General features: G+C 40.7%; 1 protein-coding gene across 1 annotated transcript in view; it reads left to right on the top strand.

Annotated features, from left to right (window-relative positions):
• TMEM163 (transmembrane protein 163) overlaps positions 1-27,484 on the top strand; it is a 160,837-nt gene that overhangs the window by 101,580 nt on the left and 31,773 nt on the right. The window contains exon 5 of the mRNA XM_045032333.1: positions 13,816-13,912. Within this exon, the coding sequence (XP_044888268.1) occupies positions 13,816-13,912 (97 nt within the window). The remainder of the gene's footprint in view (positions 1-13,815; positions 13,913-27,484) is intronic.

Raw genomic sequence — 27,484 nt, 5'->3', positions numbered from 1 at the left:
CATATATATATATATATTTATATATATATATATACACACACACACACACACACACACCCCTGTACATACAGCTACAAAATACAAACACACATTAAATATTTTATGTATCCTAAGACACTAGTTTTAAAAAAGTGAAGCATTAGAAATCTTGTAGACTTGGCTAGGAATTTACTGGGGTCTGATCAAAAGCCCCCTGAAGTCTTTCCTTTGAGTTCACCAGGGTTTGGATCGGGTCTGCTGTGTTTGTTTTATTGTTATTTCTTCGCTCTCTCATATATATATATATGCATATATATATATATATATATATATATATATATATATATATATATATATATATATATATATATCAAACTCATACATATGTGACTTTGATAACCTTCAATGAAAAAGAATCTTACAAAAATTCTGATGAGGCTCTTATTCAATTTCCAGGGTCTGAAAGGAACCCCTTGTTACCTCTTTCAGCTGCAGTAGGGTTAGGCACAATGAGCAGATGTTGATATGCCTCACAGCTGATTGCAAGGCAGTCTAGCCATAGATAGAACAATAAAGAGCACAAATCTGGCATGAGCAAATATGGTACAGATTTTTTCAAAATTTAGTACGTTATAGAAATGTTTTTCTGCTTTTATCAGTAGATTGTAAATAGCTGAAAAGTCTAATAATTTATGGTCCCTGATGGCCCTATTTCATCTCCATTTTCATGAGGAATTTAGAAACACAGAACCAATAAAAAAATCAAGTACATACAGCCTATATCAATTCCAACATGGCCAATCTCTAACTTGGATTCCCCAGATATTAATACCATTCCCTCCTCCATGTTCTAAAGGATGCTGTAACAGCATTTTGTCAGCACCATAGATTATACTGACTCCATTTTATAATATGAGTTAGATGCTCTGTTTTACATCAAGGAAGGTGTGTATTTTTTTTAAAAAACAAAACACTCTTCAGCTCTGTTTTCAATATTAATTCTAAAATTACTTGCGTGGGTCCATGTTGATTCATGACTGATTTTTCAATGAGTAGGGGTGATGATTGGAAGCACTGCCAATCCAGACGCTGACAGTTGGAGCTAGACTCTGGAATGTATACAGTGAACAGTAAGCCCACATATTTCCTATGCACATTAAAATGACATTATCCCCTAACCACACTTCCCTGTGCAGGTGCAAAAATTCTGAACAGCTGTGATTCTGCGTAGGTTGGTTTTCAAACCATCACTGGTAACTAAATCCAGTAATGTAATATAAATCACAGACATAACCAATTGTATTTGTATAATTAAACAGGCAAAAAACATGTTAAAGACATAAAGGTTTAGTGACACAATTAGAAAATAGCAGGGAAACTCAGAGTCAGGCAAACATTTCATCTTCTTGTGCACACACACTGCCATAATGTGTAACATTACACAGTAATTTAGTCTTTAGCAGAATAGCTGGGCTTAAAAGACTGACTCCACAGCCTTCACAGTTGCAAGAGCCATACGAAGAGAGCATAGCTAGCAATAGATCATCTCTGCATAGAGACAATGTGCAGTATTACAGAACTAGTAGCCAAGAGTGAATATTAATTAACAGCTGCATCATGTTTTCATGTCTATTTTAAAAAATAATTGGCAAAATCACATGCGGCTTCTATAACCAATTTACAAAAGCCTGATATAAGTTCTTTAAGGCAGGGACTACATACTTGACTATCTTTTCTGAAGCTTCTAGGCACTATTGTAATATTAATATTAAATAATAACCGCAGGACTGGTTCATTGTCTTTTAAACTGGCTGGCTGCCCCTCACATAATTAATTTTTAGTTTCACTGTGTGTGTTACACCTGCCAATATACAATACCCATCAATAAGCACCTTCACATTTGACGCCAAACATATGTGCCTTGAATTCACTGGTCTTTTGCTGGGTACAGTGATTCATCCTGTTAGCAGCATCTAGGCAATGGCAATAGTTCAGATAGACAGAGTGCCCAGCAATGGAACAGCTGATGCAAATTTAGGGCCAATTTTTGAGATTTTGTGCATTCTCAACTTCCATTGCCTTCACTGGAAGCTGAAGCTGCTTAACACCTTGCAAATGATAATTCAGCTTCTTGCACAATTGAAACATTATGGACATAAGGGCTAAAAAAGGGTCTGTGAAGAGCTGCAATGTATTATCCAGTAGGAATGATAAGAGAGAACAGGAAAAACACATGTGGATGGGAAGGTGTTTGAGATGGGGCTAGATATTATTCCAGCTCCATGTGGGTAATTGAAAGCCAGCCAGGATGTATACTAACACTTCAGATCAGTTGCCTCAGTGTTGCAGGCTTAGTTGCAGCTGATATAGAGACAACATTGGACCAAATACCTTGCTGGCTTTATTCCAATGATATCTTTGGAGTCGTGCCAGCAGAGAATTTGGTCCACTGTCACCAGAGTTATTTTAACCTGACACACTTCCCACTGCCAGAATACCCGAGGTTCAGATTGCTTCTCCTGCAGAAAGGGTAGCTATAGAAGACCAATGAGAAAAATGGAGAAAGATACAGAATTGGAAAGAGAAATGAGTACAGAAATGGAGACACACAAAAGAAAGGTCTTCAGAATGAGTGACCCAATAAAAATCCATTTTGGTAATGACTTTTCAGCAGTCTGCTGTGTTAGTGCAACTTATGCACATGTTCACTTAGTCAATCTGAAAAATAAAATGGAAGTCCTTGCAATGTTTATGGAAATAGGAGTTAGCATACATACATACTAGTTGTTTTCCAAATTAATTAGTTCCATCATTTAACTCTCATTTTTTCCTCTTCTTACTACCTATGGCCTCTTTTAATGGGTTATAAGAGAGCTAAAATCGGACATCTTACCTTTTTGCACTCCTTCAACATAAAAATGATCTGCTCAGCTTTGCTGAAAAAAAGCCCACATGAGCACTTGTGGAATTAAGACTATTATCTGTTGTTTGTATTACAACAGCCATTGGGGAGGCCCTAAACTGGGAACTGGACTCCATTGTGCCAGGCACCGTGCAAACGTGTCAGATAAAGTCTCTATCCTGAGGGACTTGCAATATAAGAAGAATACTATCTGAAACATTAGTGGTTCGTAATTACTCGGAGTCAAATTCTGCTTGTCATATCCTCTCGAGTAGTGCTATTAACGTTAATAGAACTGCTCACTCGAGTAAGGCAAGCAAGTTTTGGCTCTCGTCGAACAGGAAAATTAGGGGTGAATCACACCAGAACTCCATGTGTGCCCAGTACTGAGCAGAAGCAGACTTACCATCTACAGTACCAGTCAATATGTAATGATCACATTGATCAGATATCGTCAAGGTTATGCATCCAGTGTGGCTATTTCTTCACAACTGCTTTCTTATATATGATGAATGTGCAGCTTTTATGGTTTTGTGTGTGAAATAAAGAAAATATTGAGCATTATTTACTACCAGAAGTAATTTCAATGAGACTTAGCCTGGTAATAAGCATAACGAAGCTCTACAAAACTGGCTAGGATACGTCTTTAAGGCTGTGAATTACCTTAATGCAAAGGATACAATACAAATATCTGAAATGGGTAGAGAACAGAACAAATCCCTATGAGCATTTTAGTTATTGTGCTTTGTATGAACTACATTTCTGTTTATAGCAGTAACTCTTACATATACCATAAATGTAGAAAACAATTGTGTACTCCTGACAGATTTTAAATTCACATTTTAGGCACTTTGTATGTTAACTAAGCCAGAGAGTAATTTGACTGATATTGACAGTCTTGTTTTATTCTGCATGGTGTCATCACAGTTCAGTGACTATTCTAATGAACCTAAAGAATGCTGATAAAATTGATTCCAGTATATGAAACACATCTTACTAAGTACACGAGGAGAAAAAAACCCCAAACAGTATCCATGAACTGGCGAGTTTAAGCTAAAACATTTATACAGATTGCATTCATATGCATCGCTATGATTTTTTCTGAAACCTTAATTGTGTTGCACCACCTCTGCTGCTATCAAAGCAAATTGTGTTGTGAATAGTAATTACCAAGGGCTTCATTATATACCCTGTTAGGCACTGTGTCAGTGCATTCCATTTTCCAAAAAGCCAGTGGGATGATAATTAGGCAGGGAAAAGTCTTGCAATGGGTGTTTCACAGCGGTCAGACTATATCAGATAAATTCTGCTCTCAGTTACATTGGAGTAGTTACTCCAAATTTACCCTGGTGTAATTTATAGCAGGATTTGCCTGTTTCCTTGTGGGGGTATGTACAAGTATTTTTTACAAAATATTGTGTGGCAAATAATTGCAGGTCTCACTGAACACTATTTATGTAAGTGAGTAATCCCATTGTCTTTAGTGAGACTACTCATTTGAGTAAGTGATAAACAATATAACAAGGTACTATAGAAGGGAAAATTGCTGTATTAGCTTGAAGATTAAAGACCCCAGAGATTTGGGCTAGTTTGATTTTTTATTCCATAACTGAAATAGAGTGACCAGACGTCCTGATAAAATCGGGACCATCTCGATATTTGGGTGGTTGTCCCGCGTCCCGACCAATCTTTGGTCAGAATGCAATTTGTCCCGATATTTCGCTCCGCTGGCAGCACTGTTTTTGTTTTTGTTTTTTTTGCTCCGCCAGCAGACCCCACCCCCCCCCGCTCCCCTATGTGTCCCGATATTTTCTTCATCTCATCTGGTCACCCTAGACTGAAATAATTAATGATTTTATTCTTCCCATTATCTAGGACGATCTGAACAATATAGTTAAATGCAAGATACATCTCTGAATCACCACTGCTTTGCCACATGAGATAAGAAGCAAACACCTTGAATATTTGGATTTTTGTTTTCTTAGGAAATTAACCAATTGGATTAGGGAGAAGAGAATGCCATAATTGTTAAATTTCTCAGACCTGTTCTAGAATTGACAAGCTCTGTGGGTATTGCCTGTGAATCTCAGTGGCATTCAAAGCTGCCTATTGATAAATTGTCAATTTGTATGGAATGTCAGATGATTGATGCAGGCAAAGGACACGATGTACCATTTAGGGATTTGCTTTCTCTATTCTCTTTGTGTGTTATGAGAGATTTATTAGCAAGACTAAGACGTTCTCCTGGTAGAGTTAGATAGAGGGAATGTGTCATGGAAAATGAGGTGCTGGTACGATGTCATTTAATTTAGTGCCAGATTGCGGCTGAGCTTTTATGCAGGTGCACGTGAGTAAGGTTACACATGAGGATTGTGCATAATTGCAATCCCTGCACTCAAGGGAGCTCCCCGGGGAGGCTGTGTAATTCTGCAGTACCCTCAACACAAGGCTGTGCCTTAAAGACACAGTTTAGCTCGTGGGATTCAATGTGTTACTTGGAAGGGAATAGGGGTTCTTGGAAACTCACAAGTAACATAAACCCTTTAGCAGCTTGCAGAAATCTAAATATTTACATTCTTGATGTCGGGAGGGTGCAACATAATGCATCAACCCAAATGGCAATATAATATTTATATCCTGACAAAATGAGCCACTTGGTGCAATGATATCCTATGTTAGCAGCATCTGTATTTTCAGATGGAACTACTGCAACCAACATTTCTTGAAGAAATATCTGCCACAGCTAAAGATTTACCACAGAGGCATATGTCAATGGACAAACCAAGGAAGTCCTGGTGTTTTCACCATTTATCTGCAACATTGTGTTATGTTTGAGATCTAGAGATAACCAATAGGTTTGGTTTCATGTCAGATGCCATTGCAATAGGAAAAAAAACTTCAACTAGGGCTGTCGATTAATCTTTAATTAATATTTTTGAATGTTTTTCTACATTTCCAAATATATTGATTTCTATTACAACACAGAATACAAAGTGTACAGTGCTCACTTCATATTTTTATTACAAATATTTGCACTGTAAATAATAAAAGAAATAGTATTTTTCAATTCACCCCATACAAGTGCTGTAGTGCAATCTCTATTGTGAAAATGTAATTTACAAATGTAGATATTTTTTGTTGCATAACTGCTCTCAAAAACAAAACAATGTAAAACTTTAGAGCCTATAAGTCCACTCAGTCCTACTTCTTGTTCACCCAATTGCTAAAACAAACAAGTTTGTTTACATTTATGGAAGTTAATGCTGCCTGCTTCTTATTTACAGTGTCACCTGAAAGTGAGAACAGGCATTTGCATGCCGCTTTTGTAGCTGGCGTTGCAAGGCATTTATGTACCAGATATGCTAAACATTCGTATGCCCCTTCATGCTTCAGCCACATTCCGGAGGACATGCTTCCATGTTGATGATGTTCGTTTAAAAAATAGTGCATTAATTAAATTTGTGACAGAATTCCTTGGGGGAGAATTGTATGTCCCCTGCTCTGTTTTACCCGCATTCTGCCATATATTTCATGTTATAGCAGTCTTGGATGATGACCCAGCACATGTTTGATTTATGAACACAGTCACTGCAGATCTGACAAAATGCAAAGAAGGTACCAATGTGAGATTTCTAAAAATAACTACAGCACTCAACCCAAGGATTAAGACTCTGAGGTGCCATCCAAAATCTGAGAAGGAAGAGATCTGGAGCATACTTTCAGAAGTCTGAAAAGAGCAACACTCAGATGTGGAAACTACAGAAGCATCAAAAAAGAAAATCAACCTTCTGCTGGTGGGATCTGGCTCAGATAATGAAAATGAATATGCATTGGTCCACTCTACATTGGATCATTATCGAGCAGAACCCATTATCAGCATGGATGCATATCCTCTGGAATGGTGGTTGAAGCATGAAGGGACATATGAATCTTTAGCGCATCTGGCATGTAAAGATCTTGCGATACCAGTTACAATATGCCATGCCAACACCTGTTCTCACTTTCAGGTGACATTGTAAACAAGAAGCAGGGAGCATTATCTCCTGCAAATGTAACCAAACTTGTTTGGCTGAGTGATTGGCTGAAGTAGGACTGAGCGGACTTGTAGGCTCTAAAGTTTTACATTGTTTTATTTTTGAATGCAGTTATTGTTTTGTACATAATTCGACATTTGTAAGTTCAACTTTCATGATAAAGAGATTGCACTACAGTACTTACATTAGGTGAATTGAAAATATTATTTCTTTTGTTTTTACAGTGCAAATATTTATAATAAAAAATAAATGTAAAGTGAGCACTGTACACTTTGTATTCTATGTTGTAACTGAAATCAATATATTTGAAAATGTATCAAACATCCAAAATATTTAAATAAATGGTATTCTATTATTGTTTAACAGTGCAATTAATCGTGATTAATTTTTTAAATCGCTTGATAACCCTAACTTCGACCTCTCTTGAGCTGTACTTGGCAGAAAAGCTGACCATAAATTGATGTTTCAGAGAGTAGTTCTTGGCTTGTCCTTTCTGAACTATATTATTTTGTAAACTGTTTTGTTTCCTAAAAGACTCCAACAAACTTGTCTTTCTGTCATTTTAGCAAACCAGCTTGGCAAACTATGAATGTGCATTTTCTTTTAAACTGTTTCTTTGTTTCCCTGCACTCTGTGTCCCCAATTTAGAACATATCCAAGCCTTTCAGAATAATACATTCTATAGACCATAGAGACCACATGAGGATAACTCAGCTTCATGAGTTTTTCATTAGATCTTTGCCGTTACCTGACACAGCTGCAGTGATAAATTATCCTGGGCTCATAATGATTTGTTGACTGCTCAGTGAGATGCTCATATATTAACTTTCACACAAGGGGCTGGAGAATAAACACAGCATATTCTCTCTACTTAGGTTGTGTCAATGTGATAGCACCTTTATTTTGGGGTAAAAGGAAGCTAAGGGTTTAAATTTTAACATACCAAATAAGAAATACGATTTACTCCTATACTTCACAAGAAATGCACTTTTGTTTGTTTTTTCCACCATTTAATATGGTGCATTTAGATTTTAATTTCCTTTCAAGAGACTTAAAAATAAGGGAAAAGAGAAATATTTAGCATTCCAGCCTTTTTGAATAAACATACGACTTGATCCAGTTATTATAGAGCAATATTGTAACTTTGGCAGCCTAAATCAAATAGTATGACTTTGAAACAAATTAAGGACACCAAATAAAACCTTCCAAAATCAGGAGTTAAGGATGACATTCCATCCTTGATATATTCCATTATGTCCTGTATTCTAACTCCTGCGTATGGTAATGAGCATCACTTCTTGTTTGTAGACAACTGCAATACTTAAGGATAATGCAGCACATTAAAAACAGAATTCCCAGACTTACCTTTGAATTTCCAGACTTTTATCCAGCTAAGTAGGACTTTTAGGGTCCAATTATCAGACTTGACCTCTTAAAATGCAGCTATACTTGTGCAACATCTATGAAAGGACTGGTCCTCTGTTGACATCAATAGGAATTCTGCTCAAGAAAAAATGTGTAGGATCAGTTCCTAAACTGGAAATTGTAAACATAAGTGTCCATTTGTGGGGCCAGTTACATATTTCACACAGTGTAACATGCACATACACATGGATTGTGCCCATATTTTAATGGCTACAGTTTACAATAGTCACCCTGCTTTTTTTGGCCTTAAATGTATTTTTAAACTTAATTTTCCTTGTGGGAATTTCCTTTATGTATTTGTTTAAAAGAAAAAAAATAAAACCATACTTCATTGACTTTTAATCTAAATACTTAAAGAATTTGCAAAATGCATCTTATTGATTCAAATGACCCTAATGGTTTCCTTGGACTTCCATGAATCTTGCTCATCAATATATGGTAAAGGACTTTTTACAAGAAAAAAGATGCTTTTCAATCACTATTCACAGCTGATATATTATAAATATCATAATATGCCACTGTCATTGTTATGCTCAAGTCATTTCCCACTGCAGAGCTGTTGGTTTGAGTAGTAGACAGGTGGAAGAATGTTAGAGCAATATTTTTTGCTACTTTTAAAAAATGTCAGCGTTCTAAAAATCCTTTTGTCAGACCTCGAACTAAGCAGATTCATGTCTGGTTAATATTTGGATGGAAGATTTCTAAGGAAAAATGGGTGCTGCAAGAAGCAATGTTAGCAATTCAGTAAATTGAACTCTTTCCTCTGAGTGTCTACTGTTCAGAACTAATGCCTGAATGTGGTAGCAGGGAACTATGCTGCTGGTAGTTTATTACAGAAGAGATAGAAAACTAAGGTCCTTAAAAATGCCATGACACTCTTGAGAAGAGTAGCGGCATTAATGTCAGCAAGAAAGGTAGCAGCATTAATCCCAGTAACAGGGCAGAATTTCAGCATGGCTAATTGATTACACTCAATTCTTCAACTCTCCTGGCAATTCAGTTGGATATAGTATGCTTGTTCACTGCACGTCCATCAAGTGGTGTGCCATGTGTGCTGTGCTCCTTCCTCAGAGGTGACTACACTGATCAGTTGCAAGTCAAGTGGTTCCTATATATTACGGAGCATGGTTAAGCATTTAGCTCAATGCACATGAAGAAGGGGAGATGACATGTACGCAATTCAAAGATTCAAAATTCAGATGTAATACAGATAAAGCTACATCAGCCACACAGTGTGGTGGTGATCTTGAATGCTGTGGCTTTCCAACATTTTTTTTAATTTGAACTTTAATTCTGAGTTTCCTGCCTTTCAAATAGTTGAAAGGTGTTTTTTTAAACCCAACATTCTAAATGAGGTGATTCTCTGAAGTAACCAATAATTCTTCAGAACTTCTGCCCACTCTTAAAGTTGTCTTGTCTGGGGAATATGTACAGTAGCTATGGATGGGATTCATTGGGCAATAGCACTATGCTATATAGTCATTTCTATGAACATTCACATAGAGAGAAAGAGAGCGCTACTATTTGCTGTGGGCCCAGTCCAATTCCCATTGTAGCCTTTCCCTTCTGCCAGAGTCTTTCACTGTGGCAGGGAAAGGCTCCAGCAGCTCCCTGCAGTGGGAAAAGGTTCACTGCCTGTCTTTCCCTGCTGTCTCCCTGGTGATGGAGTCCTTCCCAGCTTCTGGAGTCTTTCCCTGTAGTGGGGAGAGAGACCAGCAGTGGGGAGGCAGTGTGCCACTACACTGCTAAAAATATCAGTGTAGTTGGGGGAGGCATTACTTATGCGAGTAGAGAACCCTGTAGGGTACATACACCCAGAGGGTTCAGGAGTGTCTTTACTCACCTAAGCAGTGAATCACCATCTACACTGCTATTTATAACCATGCTAGTGGGGCTACCCATATATGTACTCTGCACACAGGGGCGGATCTAGACATTTCGCGGCCCAAGCACGGCGGCATGCCGCGGGGGCGCTCTGCCGGTTGCCGGTCCTGCGGCTCCAGTGGACCTCCCGCAGGTGTGCCTGCGGAGGGTCCGCTGGTCCCGCCGCTTCGGTGGACCTCCCGCAGGCACGCCTGTGGGAGGTCCACCGGAGCCCTGCCTGCCACCCTCCCGGCGACCGGCGGAGCGCCCCCCCGCGGCATGCCGCCCCAAGCACGCGCTTGGCATGCTGGGGCCTGGAGCTGCCCCTGTCTGCACACCGCCAGAAAGAGAATGCCATGTACCCTTTGATATGTAACTCTGTGGACAACTTCTCATCTGGCTTGAAATTAATTAGTAATGTGAGCTGGCTCATCCAGACTTATAATAGAGAACCAATGAAATTGCAATTGCCTAGCACCTTAGTACTAACAGACTGCACTAGTATCTGGAAACATTTTATTTAGTTGCAAAGTAGTCAAGTAATTGTTAACAGATGGAGTTAACATACTTATGTTATAGTTTTTATAGTTCAGATGGTTTGAAAATAAATATAAAGCAAGTAAACAAGTGAGTAAAATTACAATACTATTATTTTGTATTACAGTTAAAAATGGTGTTAATTTTTCAAGGCTTCTTCATTTTGCATATTTTTTTCTTTAAGTGGAATTTTGTATGATTTCTAGTCTAGACAAGATTTTGTTTCCTGACAAATTGGTAGTTGAAAGAAGATAATATACAGTGCTTTGTTTTAGCTTTGTTGCAGATAAATGTATGTACTCAGGAAGAAGAAAGAGGTGTACTTTAGCCATTAAGAATTGCACTATACACATAAAGATACTCATGAATTTTGCATGGCTGCAGATTCTCACAGCCGGTATACTACCTTTGCAAAATAAGATGACTGAATGCTGACTCAAGCCGACAGATATAACTATGTTTCTCCCTGTTATTAACATTTTAATTATGTTATTAACATCTCTTACCCATTTTGTCCCACTATTTCTCCCTTGTATTCCTTTTCTTTTTTTACTGTCTCAATTTAAGTAGAAGCAGGGGGATCTTTTATGACACAGTCAGAACCAACTCAAATCTTTAGCCACAATTTCCACTGAACCTTTATATGTGTTCAAAACAGTTTGGTTAAGATCCCCAAGTCATGCACCACTTAGCAGTGGCCACAGGTTTTCCAGGGAGCAAGACAAACAGCTCAAGGATAGATTACACTGTGTTTGCTTCTGCTGGTGTAACCAATGGTGCAAGGCACTGGGAGTTGTGTTTGCTAGGTTGGGGAGAGAGCACTTGCAGGGGTCAGAACAACCCCAAACTGGGCAACACTGGCCAAGAAAAAGATGCAGCTAATGTGGCCAAGGCGTGCACTGATTCAGTGAACCCGCTAGACAGTCTCTGTCCTGTGGAGCCCTTGGTGTCAGTTAAAAGAGCCTTCCCCAGAACTACTAAGGGAAGGCATGGTAGAAACAATATCTTCCCTTCCCTGAGGGAGAATCCCCTTGGGGTAGCGCAGTGCCTATTGATACAGGGACAAAAAACCAGCGCGGCTGGAATGGCAAAGGGGGAAGGCGGGGAAGCTGCAGCACAGCCGGAGCAGCAAAGCAGGGAAAAAACAAAACAAAACAACAACATAAAACCACGGTGGGGCTGGAGCGGTAAAGGGGGGGGGGAACAGGGCGCTGGAGCGGCAAAGCAGGTGAAGAAAAAAAAAAAGAAAAAGAAAACACGGCGCAGCCAGAGCTGCAAAGCAGGGTGGGGGGGGACAAAAAAACGGCGCGGCTGGAATTGCAAAGCAGGGAAGAAAAAAAACAACCTGCGGCGCGGCTGGAGCGGCAAAGCGGGGGTGGGGGAACGGCACGGCCGGCAAAGCAGGGGAGAACAAAACAAAAAAACCCTACAGGGCGGCCGGAGCCAGGGGACTCCCTGTGCTGCAGAGTGCGCGCCCGGTCTAATGGGGGGAAGGGGAGGGAGCGAGGGGAGAGAGAGAAGGGGGCAGCCAGGGCTTCAGGGGGGCGCTCCCCACCTCCGCGCCGCCTGCCGGGAGGGCTCCGAGCTGCTCCGGTCGGTGGGGAGGGAAGGACAGGGCGGCCAAAGCAGCACAAAAAAAAAAAAAGGAAAAAAAGCGTCAGTGCCGCCCTAGGATTGGGCGGATGCCGCCCCCTAGCATCTGCCGCCCCAAGCACCAGCTTGCTCAGCTGGTGCCGGGAGCCGGCCCTGACTTCAGGATCTGGCCCTCTGCTTCCATTAGTGAATGAAGTGCTGGAATGCTGCATCTGCACCATTGCTGAACCTGCATTTCTTAACCTTAGCAGAGCAATGCAATCACATTGCAGTCCCTAAACCGAGCTTGTTGTGAATGTAACATGTTCTGCCAAACTGCCAGATGGGCTGATGTCTAAATTGTTAAAAATAGTAGCACAGTGCTGTTCTAATTATAGCATCCTCAGATTGTTCTAACAGATAGGTGCCAAGACACTGAATACCAGACAAAGAAAATTGCTACTTTCTTTTAGGACAGTTTAAAGAAAAATATATTTGTGGCAATCTGATTTCTACAAATATTTAGTGTTTTAAATATTGTACTGTTTTAAATTTGCTGTTGCTGTGTTTTATATACTTCTTATGTACTGACTGCAGAATACTTCTAGTAAAGTAGATTTACCAAGAGAATCAAACTGAGTATTGCTATAAATGTATTGATATTGTAATGGATGGACTAGTATTTGGGTGCACCACTTTTCTCTACTGGAAGGAATCAGCTGTGTGTCACATGCCCTATACTACTGACTGCAGAAGGCGAGTCTCTTCCAGTTCAAAGAGGTAGGGCCCTGTGCTTTTGGATCAGAAAGAGGAGTTTTATCTCTGCTCTTGCTTTGAAATTGGGAGTGATCATTGTGTGCATTGTAAGTCTGAACTATGACTACTTCCTGTTCAAAATGTGCTTGTTTCACTGTTGCCTCCTTCTCTCTTCATCCCCCAACCCCCTTTGTTTGCCTTCTTCACCTGTTTTGTTTTGGCATACAAGATTGTATCTTTTTGGAGTAGGAACTTTAGTTCTGTGCATCACCTAGCACAATAGGGCTCTGATCCCTGTTTGGTGCCTCTAGGCATTACTAGATGCATGGACATCCTGTAAGATGATATTAAAACCTGAAATGTAGCTCTTCTGGTTACCAGTTGGTATTCAAAATCTTCTCTTCCTTCAAGTTGAGGAAGACACAACTGCAGCTCAGGTGTCAGGTTCCTGTGACATTACCATCTAGATCCTCCAAATCTCTTTCCATCATCATCTAATAAAGAAAGGGGATTTAGACTGGAGAGGCCTGTGCACAGAGACACAGCTATTCTTGCCAAATCTTTTCCAACTATTGTCCAGCATTTAAGAAGTGAAAAGGAATTGGGATTGTCTTCTGGCTCCAGCCTTTAACTCAAACACCCATTCTTTAGCTCCTCCATATAAACGATCATTAATGTTGTCAACTGTGTTGTTAATCAGAAGGTCTGAAAGCTCCAAATAAGCTCTCAACTTTTCTCTCTTTTCAGAGCCTGTGTCATCTTGGGTGTGATATTTCTTCTTTCAGCTGTATGTATAGTGGCCAAAGCCATCCATGACCTTACGATGAAGTTGCTCCCAGAAGTGGTAAGGCCATTCTTTTCTTTACGATGCTCTCCTGGTCCCCAGTCCTGCAAAGGGCTGCAGGAAGGCAGACCCTGCACCCTCATGAAGCCCTATTACATTTGGTGGAGCTTCAACAGGGGAAGGGGCCTGCCTGTGTACACATCATTGTAGGATCATGGTCTTAAAGTGATATTTTTTCCATACTGTAAGGTATAATCTCCTGTTGAGGTACAAGTATGACCCACATTAACATTACAGGCCAAATCCTGCTCACTTTAATCGTCTAAAGCTCTTGTTGAGGGCTATAAAGTGAGTAGGTTTGGGCCCTAATGATGGTGTTCAGATGAGGTCTCTCCAGCCCAGGTACATTTTTTTTAATGGGGAGAATGTTTCCAAAGCGCAAGACCCCACCGACTTGGGTATTTTGTTTTTAATGTGGAACAATATTTGGGGATTGTATTTTTTGTTTTCCAGCTCCTGCCTCCACATCCAGAGACACGTGCAGGTGGCAGGAGAGAACCAGGTGAGGGGAGCATGCTTTAGCTTCCTCTGGGAGAAAGTGCTGGCTCTTCTAGCTATCCCACCATGGGGCATCACAAAGACTTTTCTCCTGCTCCCTGCTTCCAGTGCAGCTACAGAAGCCCGCCCAGACTGACAGAGCAGCCTTCACCAGCAGCCTCTCTCTCAGCTCAGTGCTTCCTCCCTTCCAATAGCACTGAGAGTCAGTCCCCCACACCCTGTCTGTCCAACCTGGCTGCTCAATGGGAGAGCCAGCGGGCACCATTTCTATCATCAGAAGAGCTTTCCAGTTCTTTGCTGCCCAAATATTTACAGCTGAACATGCCCACAGACCAGTGCACATGCTCAAGTCAGGATTGGGTGCACACAAAGCTCTCTGACCACACCTGATTTGGGTGCTTCCAACCCCGCGCACATGCCACGCAGGTGTGCACATAGACATGTGCAACATTACTCTGAAAATTTGCCCCTGGCCATTTCTTGCCAATTTTGCACGCGCGCACACACACACACACACACACCCTCCCCACCATCATGAGATCAGCACCCCGGCCACCTGCTTTAACTAGGAGATGGAGGCAGACCTGGAAACTACAAAATACAATCTCAAACTATTCTGCACGCTTTTAAAAACACAAATGGTCTACACGGGGTTTTATTCTATGGAAACGTCTTTGTGGTTGGGCAAAAACCACTAAATTAAAAGTCTACATGCAATACTTTATTGGGAGTTACATGCTCATCAAGAGTAGAGCAAGCCCTGGTGGGCTTAAGTATTCTATTTCTTTTAATTGGCAAGAATATTCACGTCTAAATATATGCTCCTGGATATATGTAACAGCAGCAAGCCATGCAGGGAGGTTTCTGTAAGAGGCAAAATAACCATCTTATGGCTGCATAGTGGTCTATGGCAAATGAATTTGGAAGGTTTAGCACATTTCTCTGTGGGTAAATGTCCACAGTATAAAAGCCAATTAAATAAGAGAGCCCAAAGAGTGAACTGGCATGGAAATCACACTGACTAGAGGTCACGCCGTTAGATTAGGGTCATCTCTCTCAAGTGGGCCTCAGTTCAAGGGACATCACTCATTTTAGTCTCAAAATTCCTTACGATTCATACAAATTTGGTGTCTCGTCGCTTTTATTTGTGAAACTTCTTTACATCAGAAATAATGTATTATAATCTTGAAAGTGGGGTTGTAAAATGTTTGTGCCCTAAAGGGATGAATCTCCCAACATTTGGGGATGTGATTTTTTGAAATTTGTTTTGCATTGGAGTGAAAACACTAGAGACACACCTACCACAGAATAGTCAGTAGCCCATTTAGGGCACTTACCCAAGAGGTGGGAGCCCCAGGTTCAAGTCCTTGCTGTGCCAAAGGCTGAGCACCCAGATCACCAGCTGTTGGAGTGGGGGCGGTCAGTTGGTCTGTCTCTGTTTCAGTGAATCAGCATTTTCTGATGAAAAAAATGTTTCATTGAAGAATTCAAGTCTTTAGAGATATTGGGCTGATGCCTTTCACAAGTGCTACATTTACATGCACACAGAAATAAGAGTGACAACAGGAAAATGTAGCTGGTCTGGTCTAGTGTGCGGCCACCCAATAATATGGCAAGCACCACACACACTTAGGAGTTTTCAGAATGTGGAAGACCAAAGAATTTTACCTGAAAAGCTGTTGCTGTTAAAATGCAAAAAGTGATGCTGTTGATATTTATCTCTTACTATTCAGGGCCATTTATAATATATGGCAGGAGTTCTCCTTTGCAACCCAGGAATTAAAATGGAAAGTGTGGAGACTGAGAGAACAACATTATAATAGAGATAATGCTGCCCATAATCTCCAGGGGGGAGATTTGCCTAAAGGCTACAGGACTCAAAATATTTAATGGCAATTACAACTCTTTAATAGAGACCCCTTCAGGTGATCTAGTGGTGCTTAGTTCTTCTGTGCCTGAATCTAAAGCTGTTTGCTCATATTAATAGCTCGGCTTTAGCGGCTCAGGCCCTGTCCCAGTGCAGACAGTTCTTCCTCCCAACTGCATGGACCTTGGCAAGGAACAAATATTTTCTAGAGCTCCCAAAACAATATCATTAACAATGAAACAGGGTCTTCCATTACTGAAAAACCTGCTTAAATGGAATGAAATGTCCCCACCAGCATGTCCTGATGATGAGGATTGTTCTATATTGGTATCTCTATAGTGATGGCTGAGGAGGAGGTTTTGTTTGCTCTTCCTTGGAGCACCAGCTAATTCAGGGGTCCCCAACGCAGTGTCCGCAGGCACCATGGCGCCCGCCGGTGCATCTAAGTGCACCCGTGTACTGGTCAGCGGACAAGCATCCACCGAAATGCCGCCAACAAGCAGCGTCATCCAGAGGAGTCGCTGCCGAAATGCTGCCGATTTTTGGCGGCGACGCGTCTGGATGACACCGCTTGTCAGTGGCATTTTGGTGGATGCTTGTCTGCCACCATGGTCCTCCGTGGCTCATCGTCTGGTGCCTGCCAGATGAAAAAGGTAGGGGACCACTGAGCTAATGTGTTGTTTTATATTACTGATTTATAGTAGTAGTATTATATTTTGTGGATATATTATCACCTACTATAGCTATAATATATGCATTTACATGGCAACTAGATCTGGGTGAATTTTTGGACAAAATTTATTTGCTGAAAAATGCAGTTTTAGGTTGACTGATACAATTAGAGAATTAGGGTCAAATCTGGCAAACAGCTTTGGCCAAAAATTGATTTAAAAAAAAAAGTCAATGTTTTGTTTAGACTTTTGAAAAATGAAATATTTCAACTTTTTGTTTCAAAATGATGTTTCACTTTGAAATGGGGCTAAATTTATTTAAAAACAAAGACAAAAAATGTTTAAAAACACCTGAAAATTAAATGAACCCCCCCAAAATAATTGCATTTTGGTTCAAACTAAATGTTTTGTTTGACCCAAAATGAAATTATCTTTTTAAGTTTCAGCAAGAAAAATGTCCAAGTTCAGTTGACCTGAAATGTAATTTTTGGGATTTTTCTGCTCAGCTACCACACCAAAATGTTCTATTATTCACTCAGCTCAAGTGGCAAAGCGTTCGAGTGGTACAGCATAATCTGCCCCTGGCCTTTGTGCACAGCAACACAATATCCAATTCCACATCAAGATGGTGACTGAATACCATCTCTGGGGCTGATTCTAATCTTACACTGGCATTCCATTGATGTCGGTGGAGTTACGGTGGTGGTGCGAGAGCCAAAGATGAACTCCACAAAAACCAGAGGCATTACACCACTTTTTTCACCAGTATAACGAGGTCCAAATTAGATCCAGACAATATAATCCAATGCAAATTGCACAGGGGAGCCATATTGCATGACTTTGTGTGTGTGTGCGTAATTTATACTCAGATCTGCCTTTCCTGGAGCAGAGGTCATACAGAGCAGAGGGTAACTTTTCAAAGCATTGTGTGAAATTTTAGCAGCATGACTCTGATTTTAAGGGGAATCATGTGGCTAAAACCCCCATATCGCCACTGGAAAATGCATCCCTTCATGTTCAAATGCTGAGCACAAAACTAGCATTGTTAGTCTGTTTTAAGACGGGGAAAGTTCAGAATGTGCAGCCCTACTCTTCATTTGGGCACAATTTGCATGGCTGTTTGTGTGGAACAAAATGATAGATTGAACCATTGCCGGAAGTACAAAGCTTCATTTTTCATCTTTGATATACATGGTAAATTACACAGACTTTGTCAGGATTATATATACACAGCAGTAGGGCAGATATAATTTCTTTGAGCTCAACTCTAATTTGCATAAATTTTAGAACAAATAATTGAAGATATGAACAAGTCTTGAATGAAAAATGTATCAAATAATCACGTATCAATTTGTTAATTATAAGCCGTCTTGGTTAAATGCCTCAAAGGGTAGTCAGCCCCCTCTGAATTGTTCTGAAATAATTACGCTAACCTTATTGCATTTTCTGCCATGTAGAATATGGGTCATTTCATTCATCAATTTTTAACGTGCCAGTAACATAAAAGGCATTTCCTTAGAATGAATGTGCAAGATCCTTCATCAAAGGATTGACCTGTTTTTGAAATAGATTTCAGAAAGGGAAAAATTAATAGTGCACTGTAAGTAAAAAGAAAAACAAATGGATTTCAAAGTATCAATGACTAAGGAACCATCCCTCAGTTCCTTGTCATAGCTGCATGCAGAAATATTTTGTGCATGGCATTTTGCTTTGGATTAGATGGAAAATGTAATCTTGATTTTTTTAGCCATGTTACATGATGGTTTTCTGCCGTAGTGTTATCTCTTTGCTAATTTCAATCAAGACTAAATGAGTCCACGGAGAATGAAAGATTTATAGGCTAATGCAAATATCCTGTTTCAGGGTCCCATCTTGTAAGGTGCTGAGTGCCAGATCCTCAACTGAGCTTGATTTACAGTGGAGGATGATCTGGCCCCATTTTTATACTTGTATTTTGAGTAGGGTGACCAGATAGCAAACGTGAAAAATCAGGACAGGGGTTGAGGGGTAATAGACGCCTATATAATAGACAAAGCCCTGAATATTGGTATTGTCCCTATAAAATCAGGACATATGGTCACCCTGATTTTGAGGCTCCTAAGCAAATTAGAAATTTCATAAACTGATAAATAAATAACAACAAATCCTATGAAGCGGCTGGCAGTGGAATGCTTTCCATGGAGGTCATGGCTTTTTGCAATACTTTTAACATTTCAAAGCCTTGGTACATGCTATATTTCATTTTTTTTACCTAATGTGCCTGGGACTGCACACTGATTACTGAAGGGCAGAAGCTGAAGTGGTAAATGAGTGTGTTTTTGTATGTGTGTGTGTGTGTATCAGATGCTTGGCAATTTATGTTGTTCTATATGTATGATACGAAAAAGCCTGCACTGAACAATGACACAGCACTTTGGGAAAGTTGGGTAGCAAATTAATTATGTATAAGTTGTTACTATTCTGGGGAACAGAAGTTTGTTTAAAAGTGATTCAGAAATGAATTTGTCTCAAGTGTTGAAAACATGAGCACTTGTACGCCAGGGCTATTTGCAAGGACTGTGCTATAGAATAGAGTATATGTAGTGAGTAGCATAATGAATGTTTTTTCAAGTTATTGTGGTATAAATAATGGGCAGAAAAATGCAGCTGAACCTCCCATCACAGTCAATGGAAGTTTTGCGTGTGGTGGGCCTAGGCACAATGAATGGAGCACTACTGTACAATTCTGAGTGACAGATGGCCCCTTGTGTTACTGTTAGGGGAGTTAAATTTGCTGAGCACCAGAAGGTGTGTCTGGGGTCTCTCCCCCTGCTTGTAGGATACAGTAAGTTGGTGAGACCTGTCCAGAGCAGATCCTACTACATATTTCTCATCCTCTCTTAGTTTGTGTTTATAGTTCTAATAAGTGTTTTGAAAAGGCATGAGTTATTTTTGCAGATTTAGAGATTGTTTTATGTGTATGTATATGTACTGTGTGTGGGTTTGTGTGCACATGCGCACGCGCACACACACAGGCTTGGCAGAATTTGATTTTTTTAATAATTTTGACAGAAGTTTGTTTTTAAGCATTTTTTTGATGACCAATTTAAATTTTCAGTTACATGGGGGAATCAGATAATTATTTAATGACAGTAGACAGATTTAAAAAGTTAAAGTTTTATCACTGATAAAAAACGAATTGTCAACATCTCATGTCAAAATACACAAAGCAAATATTCTTAAATCAAACTCTAAAGTTCTCAAGCACCATTTTTATTACATTGCCTATTGGCAAATTGATTATTTTTTTCATCGGGTTGTGACAGTGCAGTGAAATTGACATTTACCAATAAAATGTAATCCTTCCAAGTCTATATATACACATGCAAGCATACACATGTTTATACTGCTTATTAAAAGGTATTATTTATTTTTAATCTGCTCACTGGTGCATCCGTTTAGTTCTGTGCTACTGTATTTTGATTTTTGGAGTTACCGCAATATAAAACCCTACGTTTTGTTCTGTGCTAATGTGGCTCGTACCAGTTGGTCCATGTGACGTCCTTCCTGAGACATTGAAATCTGGCCATTGCTGGAGGTGCAACAAAGTGGTAACATATCATAGTTCTGTAATTTATCATATGGCTTTGCAGTTTATCCAGTGCTAACACCTCCACATACATAATGTGAGTAGTTATGTAATTTATCATGTGGCTACCACCTTGACATGTTATATAGCTATATAATTTACACGCACACTCTCTCAACAGCATTTTAATTAATACGTATGTTTAGACCTAAAGATTTTCACTCCCCATTTAACTTTTATTGGCATGAGTTCTTCTTTGTTTTTTAGCTTTTGTGTCCAACTGTAGAAGTGTGATCATCCGTGTGTCATATAAATGAAAGGAGGATTACATCTCAAAGCTTTAGGAAAGATCCTACACAGTGCCCCATGTTTCTCTCTAAAGAACAGAAGGAAACTCAGTAGCTGTGTTCATTCATGTGTTTGGAGAAATATTGACACTCCATTCTTTTGATGTCATGGTGTCTGGAATCCTATTCAGTTTGCAGCAATTTCTTGATCTTGAACTACTAGAACTGAAAATATGAGATGAGAAACATCAGAACTCAACTCGATCTGAGCTGTCAAACACTTTCTCTGAATGTGTTAGCACTTAACCTTGGGGCTTCTCTGATGGAAATTACTCATCTTTGGGGGCGGAGGGGGAGGTTCACTCTGTTTTAATAATTAAATACTATTGGATAATATAATTAAATAAAATGCAATAATAAAGAATATGGTGGGTTATCACTTGACCTGATACCACACACTCTTATCTCTTAAGAAGGCTAAAAGGACTAGCTAAGAGACTGACTGTTTTAATTTCATGTGGGGTTGTAAATCAGTTTACATTTACTACTTGTTGGTGTTTGCATTTCCCCAGATAATAGTGTAACACAGGCAGAGTCAATGAAGTTTACTGTTTGTCCTTATCAGTATGGCAAAGGACAACTTCTTGCAGGAGTAAGCAATTATGGTCAATATTTCTGTCACTTGCTATAGCACATCGGAGAAATAAACCAAAGGCCTGCAATTCCTGAGTTCTAATTCTGACTCTTCTACTTATTTGCTGTGTGGCCTTGGGAAATTCACTTAATCTCTCTGGGTTGAATTCAGTGGTTGCAGAAGTTGAAGCAATGTTTTCTGAGCTAATCAGAGTTGTACCTCCTTATGCTAAGGCTGAATTTGATTCTCTCGTTCTAAGTTTCTCCATTTGTAAAATCCAGAGTACAGTTACTCTTCCTCATATGGTTGGTACAAAGGTGAATTAGATAATATTTGTAATGTGCTTGGAAAATGCACTGCACTAGATAAAATTGTGGATTATTATTGATTATTCAAAAATGACAAAAGGTTCAAAGTATATTTTGTATCATGGTAACTAACGAATATTGTTACAAAATTAAAAGGCTAACACCTGTTCTCAAAATAATGACTGGTGAACCTCAAAAGGCTGCCCAAGTGGTACAATGATAACACTTCCCCAGTTCATTGGGGGTATTGTGACAATGTTGTTAATGTTTGGGAGGCATGTAGCTACTGTAGTGCTGGTCATAAGCGTGTTTAAATAGAGAGAGAATGAGTGAGTTAAGTTTCCATCCTGATAAACATAAATGCTTTTCTTGAGGCATTTCAATGCTTCCAGAAATATGGAGAAGCACAGAGAGAGCAAAGAGGGTGGAGTCTGTTGGAGGGTGAGAGATGTGGAAGAGGTTCAAGAGGTATTGGAGGGGTGAGGTGAAAGTGTGTGTGTTTAAGTTTGGAGTGGGAAGACGGTCTTTATAGTAACCAATATGAGCAGATTTGGGTTTATGTTTTTCAGGACTGGTTTGCCTGTCCTTTATATATTTTTTTTTCATCCATAGATCTCAAAGAAGCTTTCTGAAAAGGCTTAATAATGTGTCGTCTCCTGTTCTTGCACCTGAAAAACATGTTTTATTTGGCTGACCAAGTCCAGACCACTTGTATAACAACAACAACTAGGATCATGCATCATTACTAAAATCCTCACAGTGGAACAGAGTCACATCAGTTCCCTGTTAATTTTTGAGTCCTGTCAACTACCTGTGGGTTTTTGGTTGGTTTTTTTTCAGGGGAGGGAGAGTGCTTTTGGGGCAGTTTTTGAGTCTCCAAAGCAGTCTTAGGAAGAAGTAGGATCAAATTATCCAGTCATCTAGCATTCTAGCTGACATATGACAAATCCTTCTGTGTAGGCAGTGCGTGAGTTGGTTTCCCTCAAAGCGGCCTCTTAATTTGGTGCCCTATCTTCATTCAGGAAAATGGCATTCAATCATGGAGGATTTGGGGCCTCCTGTAGCATTTAGTACTTCCCTTTCAAGTTAACTTTCTCCTTGAGAAAATCCAAAAATGAACTGTGTCTACAGCCTGATAACAGATTAACCTAAACATGTCCTGAACGTTGCAACATTGACATATTTAAGCTCTTCAAAGGCCAATAGGAAGATGAGTGGTTATCGGCATAGGTGCAGCCAAAAAAACATGGTGGCAAGAAATTCCTTTTCCTATTATTTGTTTGTCACCAGTGTAGAAACGGATTCAACCTACGGATGTAAATAATATGTAAAAACAATAACTATCTAACGGATTACATGGTTAAACGTTTAACTGGGAAATTAAAGGTGCAGGGGTGCTGCAGCACCCCCATACCAATCTCCTAGAACTGGAAGGGACCTTGAAAGGTCATCGAGTCCAGCCCCCTGCCTTCATTAGCAGGACCAATTTTTGCCCCAGATCCCTAAGTGGCCTCCTCAAGGATTGAACTCACAACCCTGGGTTTAGCAGGCCAATGCTCAAACCACTGAGCTATCCCTCCCCCCATGTTTTAGGCGGGGTCCTGGCTGCCGGCCCTGTGCCCGGGGGTCCCAGCTGCCAGCCCCAGCCCCAGGGTTCTTGGCAGCAGAGCCCCCAGGCAGAGTTTAATCATTAACAGAAACCGATAAGCATCAGGCTTATTGGTTAACTGGTTAAACTTTTCATCCCTAATTTGAACAGGGTTGGAAACAGAGATAGGAGTAATATAGAGGCTTTAATGGGGGGATTGCTCCATCTTCAGAGTAACGCCAACAAATTGGGATTCTACTTTGACTCAGCATCCTCCAACAACAGATCACAAGTGCTAGGCCAGAAATATTGTAGCTTGATCAATGGGCAGGGATAGCCTTCTGATTAAAGACCATCAGCCAAGATGAAGAAGGATTCTGATTTCCAAGAAGGAAAGGGCCTATTGAGATAGATTTGTACAGCTCTACGTGCATTGAGAGAGTACCACTGATTTTTTTTTCTCCCCCAGGTTTGGGATAGAAACTAGGGAAGGAAATTCTTGATTGACAGAGAAGTCTGGCTTATTAGGTTAAATTTCCCTTTTTTGTGACACAAATAACTTTCTGGAAGTATTTTATGTAGATTTTAAGCTCTTAGGGACAGGGACTGACTTCTTACATGTCTGTAAAGCACTGAGAACATTATTGACAATATATACTTAAGGAAATAGTCATGACTGGTTTAGGTTTCTCCTAGATGTTGATTACTGGATCGCTCAAGTGATTGATTATAGCATATGGAGACTTACACTTCAGATCTAATCTGACCCATGCTGATAGCAAACAAAAGTTAGCATCTGTTTAGTGGCTTGTGTGAAATGAATTGGTGGTGTCAGTCAACTTTCAGCTGGGCAACAGCAGACTCACTAGCGGGGCATTTCTTTATATAAAGACAAACATTAATTTAAATGACATTTTATATCCATTTGAAGTCAAAAGATATAGAACATGGGTGAGTTACACTGGCAGAGTGGGGAAGCTTGGAGCGCCATGTCTCTTGAACTGAAGATTTTGTTCTCTAGGTATTTTAAGCAGGCCCTTTTCATGAGTCCTTAATTTACTTTAAAAAATGTTTTTCTTGACTTCGTAGTTCCTAAATTTATGGCTTGGTCCACAGAATCTCTTGAAAGCTGCATTCAGAACATTATGTTTGTATTATTTCTTATGAATATTCAGATTCTATGGAATTGCTCCATTGCAGCACTTCAGCAGTACATATGCAAGTCTAGACATTCTCAAGATAATATTTGTACTAATAATAGATGATTCCATCTCTGTGTGAAGAGAATTCACATCTCCTCCTTGACTCAGACACTGGATTGTCAGATTGTTTTCTGACAACGAAAGTGATTAAAATTCCTTCCCCTTTTGAAGCTAGCTTGTAAGACAGACCCTCTGGATTCTCAGCAGCTCCCTCCAGACTGATTAGTGAGGGCTTGCGGAAACCATTCATTATTTGGGATAAAATTTGATTGGGATTTGGGGGGTTTTATGTTTGCATTGAAAACTGATGACTATTTATACATAAAAACCCACAGGTCTTTGAAATGGAAGCAGTAGTGTTTTTATTTCTTGGTACTCTGCATGGAGTGGTTATTAGTTGTACAGTGGTGTCAGATCTACAGATAATAGGGGATTAGGGCTAGCAGTAAAGAAAACCGGAGGGGGATGGGACAAAGGGAAAGGTGGGGCGGGGGACAGTTTGGTGGCCCTTGTCACAGTTTCAGAGCAACTGCACCTGTATTCCTGCACCATAGTCCACAAAGGGCATGTGCTTTAGCAGGGCTGGCTCCAGACCCCAGCGCGCCAAGCGCGCGCTTGGGGCGGCCTTTTGCCGGGAGGGCGGCAGGCGGCTCCGGCAGACCTTCCGCAGTCATGCCTGCGGGAGGTCCACCGGAGCCGCGGGAACAGCGGACCTCCCGCAGGCATGACTGCAAGAGGTCCCCCGGAGCCGCGGGACCGGCGACCGGCAGCGCGCCCCCTGCAGCATGCCGCCGTGCTTGGGTCGGCCAAATTCCTAGAGCTGCCCCTGTGCTTTAGGCTTCTGGATCCCAGCCATCACTTTTCTCTCACTCTGCCTTGACTGAGGATTTTAAGGCTGCACAGCTCCCTGATCTATACTGTGATATCCCCAGCAAACCTAAAAAGGCCAGTGCCTGCTATTTGCTTTCTCTCCAAGGGCTATGACAGTGTATTGTCCATAGTTATAAATTACCACATAACTCCTAAACAAGCACGTGTATTCTTAAGGGGAAAGCATTAAAATAAAAGAAGCTACATGCATGCTAAAAGCTACCAGAGATCACCCCAACTCTGACCTAGAGTTCTGGAACTTTACAGTCCACCAAAACCCACAGCTGGGGTTTTCCCATGGTTACAAGTTCATATCCATCTCAGACCAGAAAGAAGGGTGGGTAGATCAGCTGTTTCTTTATACAGGTCAGGCCTTTGATCTTGGCTTTCTGTAACAGATAATCACCCTTGCCTTAGGCTTCAAGAGGCTGGGTTTTTGTATAACCAGAGGTGGGGAAATCTGCATTAATAATCTCTGCCTAGGAATTCCCCAGGAAATCCACTTAACGCTTAATGTCCCAGAAGTCCATACTTGCTTGGCACATTTTCAATACAGTCTTTTGAACTTCCAGGTCTCCCATCTATCACATCTCCCCGCTGGAGAGCTTATGTACGAGTCAGACTAAAATAATACAAACACATAAGGAAATTGCTATATCTGTAACAGTCCTGCTTTCTTGTATTGACAGGCCCCCGAAGGAGCCATGTCCAACCCCCCTCAGGTGAGGGAGTAGGGGTGTGCGTGTAAAGCAGTGGCGATGGGCAAACTGAATTTTGAATGAACAAATGCCACAAATTCAGCTCAGTTCAGGTTGTTTGCCAGCAGCATCCCCAGTGCCCATTCCGGGATGGGTCTCATCCCCTTTCCTCTCCTCATGAGAAGGGAAAAAGAAAATAGAAGAATAAGATCAAGAGAGGCATCTATATTCCCCTAGCTGGCAGAGCTGATGTGCTCTTAGTGCCTGGTCTACTGCCACCAGGATGCCTCTCTTGATCTTATCTTTATATTTTCTTTTTCCCTCCTCATGAGGAGGAGAAAGGGGGTGTGACCCATACCCCATGGGGAAGGAGAAAGAAGAAACACTCTGTGTGTGTGTGTGTGTGTGCATGCACACAGACACACACGCGAGGCGGGACAGTGAAGACAATTCTTGTCTTGTCACTCCAACCGCAGGAGGAACTGGCAAAAGGTGATCCAAGCCCCACTGTATCTGACCCATCCCAGAGGAGCTGGGGAAGACTATCCTGCTCCTGAACCCCTTCCATATGATGAAACACCCAACTGCTGGAGGGGTAGAGGGAAGAAGCTGTCCCTTCACCATTCAGACGGTAATGTTATCTGGGGAGGTGAGAGCGAGGCAGTCTGTACATCATCCAAACAAGAGGAACACCTTCCCCCCAATATAAAAATCAGCCAAATACAAATAATCGTCTGTTTGCCCAACACGAATAAGCAGAAAGTGAAATGAGGATCTTGGAAGTCCCTCACCACATCCCAAAGATAGGAATGAGTGGGAGGGACTGAAAGTAAAGAGGGGAGAGAAACCTGTGCCCTGCAAGGCAGCCACTGTATTACTCCAATTGTGCAGATACGAGCAACTAGCAACTGGTAGAAATTCTGTAGCCTGGAATTAGAGAGAAGCAAAAAAGCTAAATATTAAAAACAAATAATAGCTTAAATGTAGTAACAGGGCTGGGGGGTTGTATTGGAGTTTCTTCCAACTACTAATCCAAAGGCTACTCAGAAGTGAAAAATCTGAGGTGAGATATTGGTCCGACCCCTGAAAACATTTGGAAGGGATCCCTCTAGTGACAAACAACAGCGAAATGAAATCTTGAGGTTATATCCATTCCCCCCTTCAGACTCTTCCCTTTTCATATGAGTAACCACCCCCCACCAGGCAAACTTGCTTATGCTGCAGGGACTAAGCTAATTAACAGATGGTCACTGCTCTGCTTGGAAAGGTTGAGTTTAACTAAATGCAGCATGGACACGCAACTGTCATTATCCTGTTCTCACCTACTCTGGTGGTCAAAGTGCACTTGGTTCAAGTATAGGGGGCTGCTGGATGGCTTTAT

The sequence above is a fragment of the Mauremys mutica genome, chromosome 10 (assembly GCF_020497125.1).
Source record: "Mauremys mutica isolate MM-2020 ecotype Southern chromosome 10, ASM2049712v1, whole genome shotgun sequence".
NCBI classification, from domain to species: domain Eukaryota; kingdom Metazoa; phylum Chordata; order Testudines; family Geoemydidae; genus Mauremys; species Mauremys mutica.
This window is presented reverse-complemented; position numbering and strand designations above follow the sequence as displayed.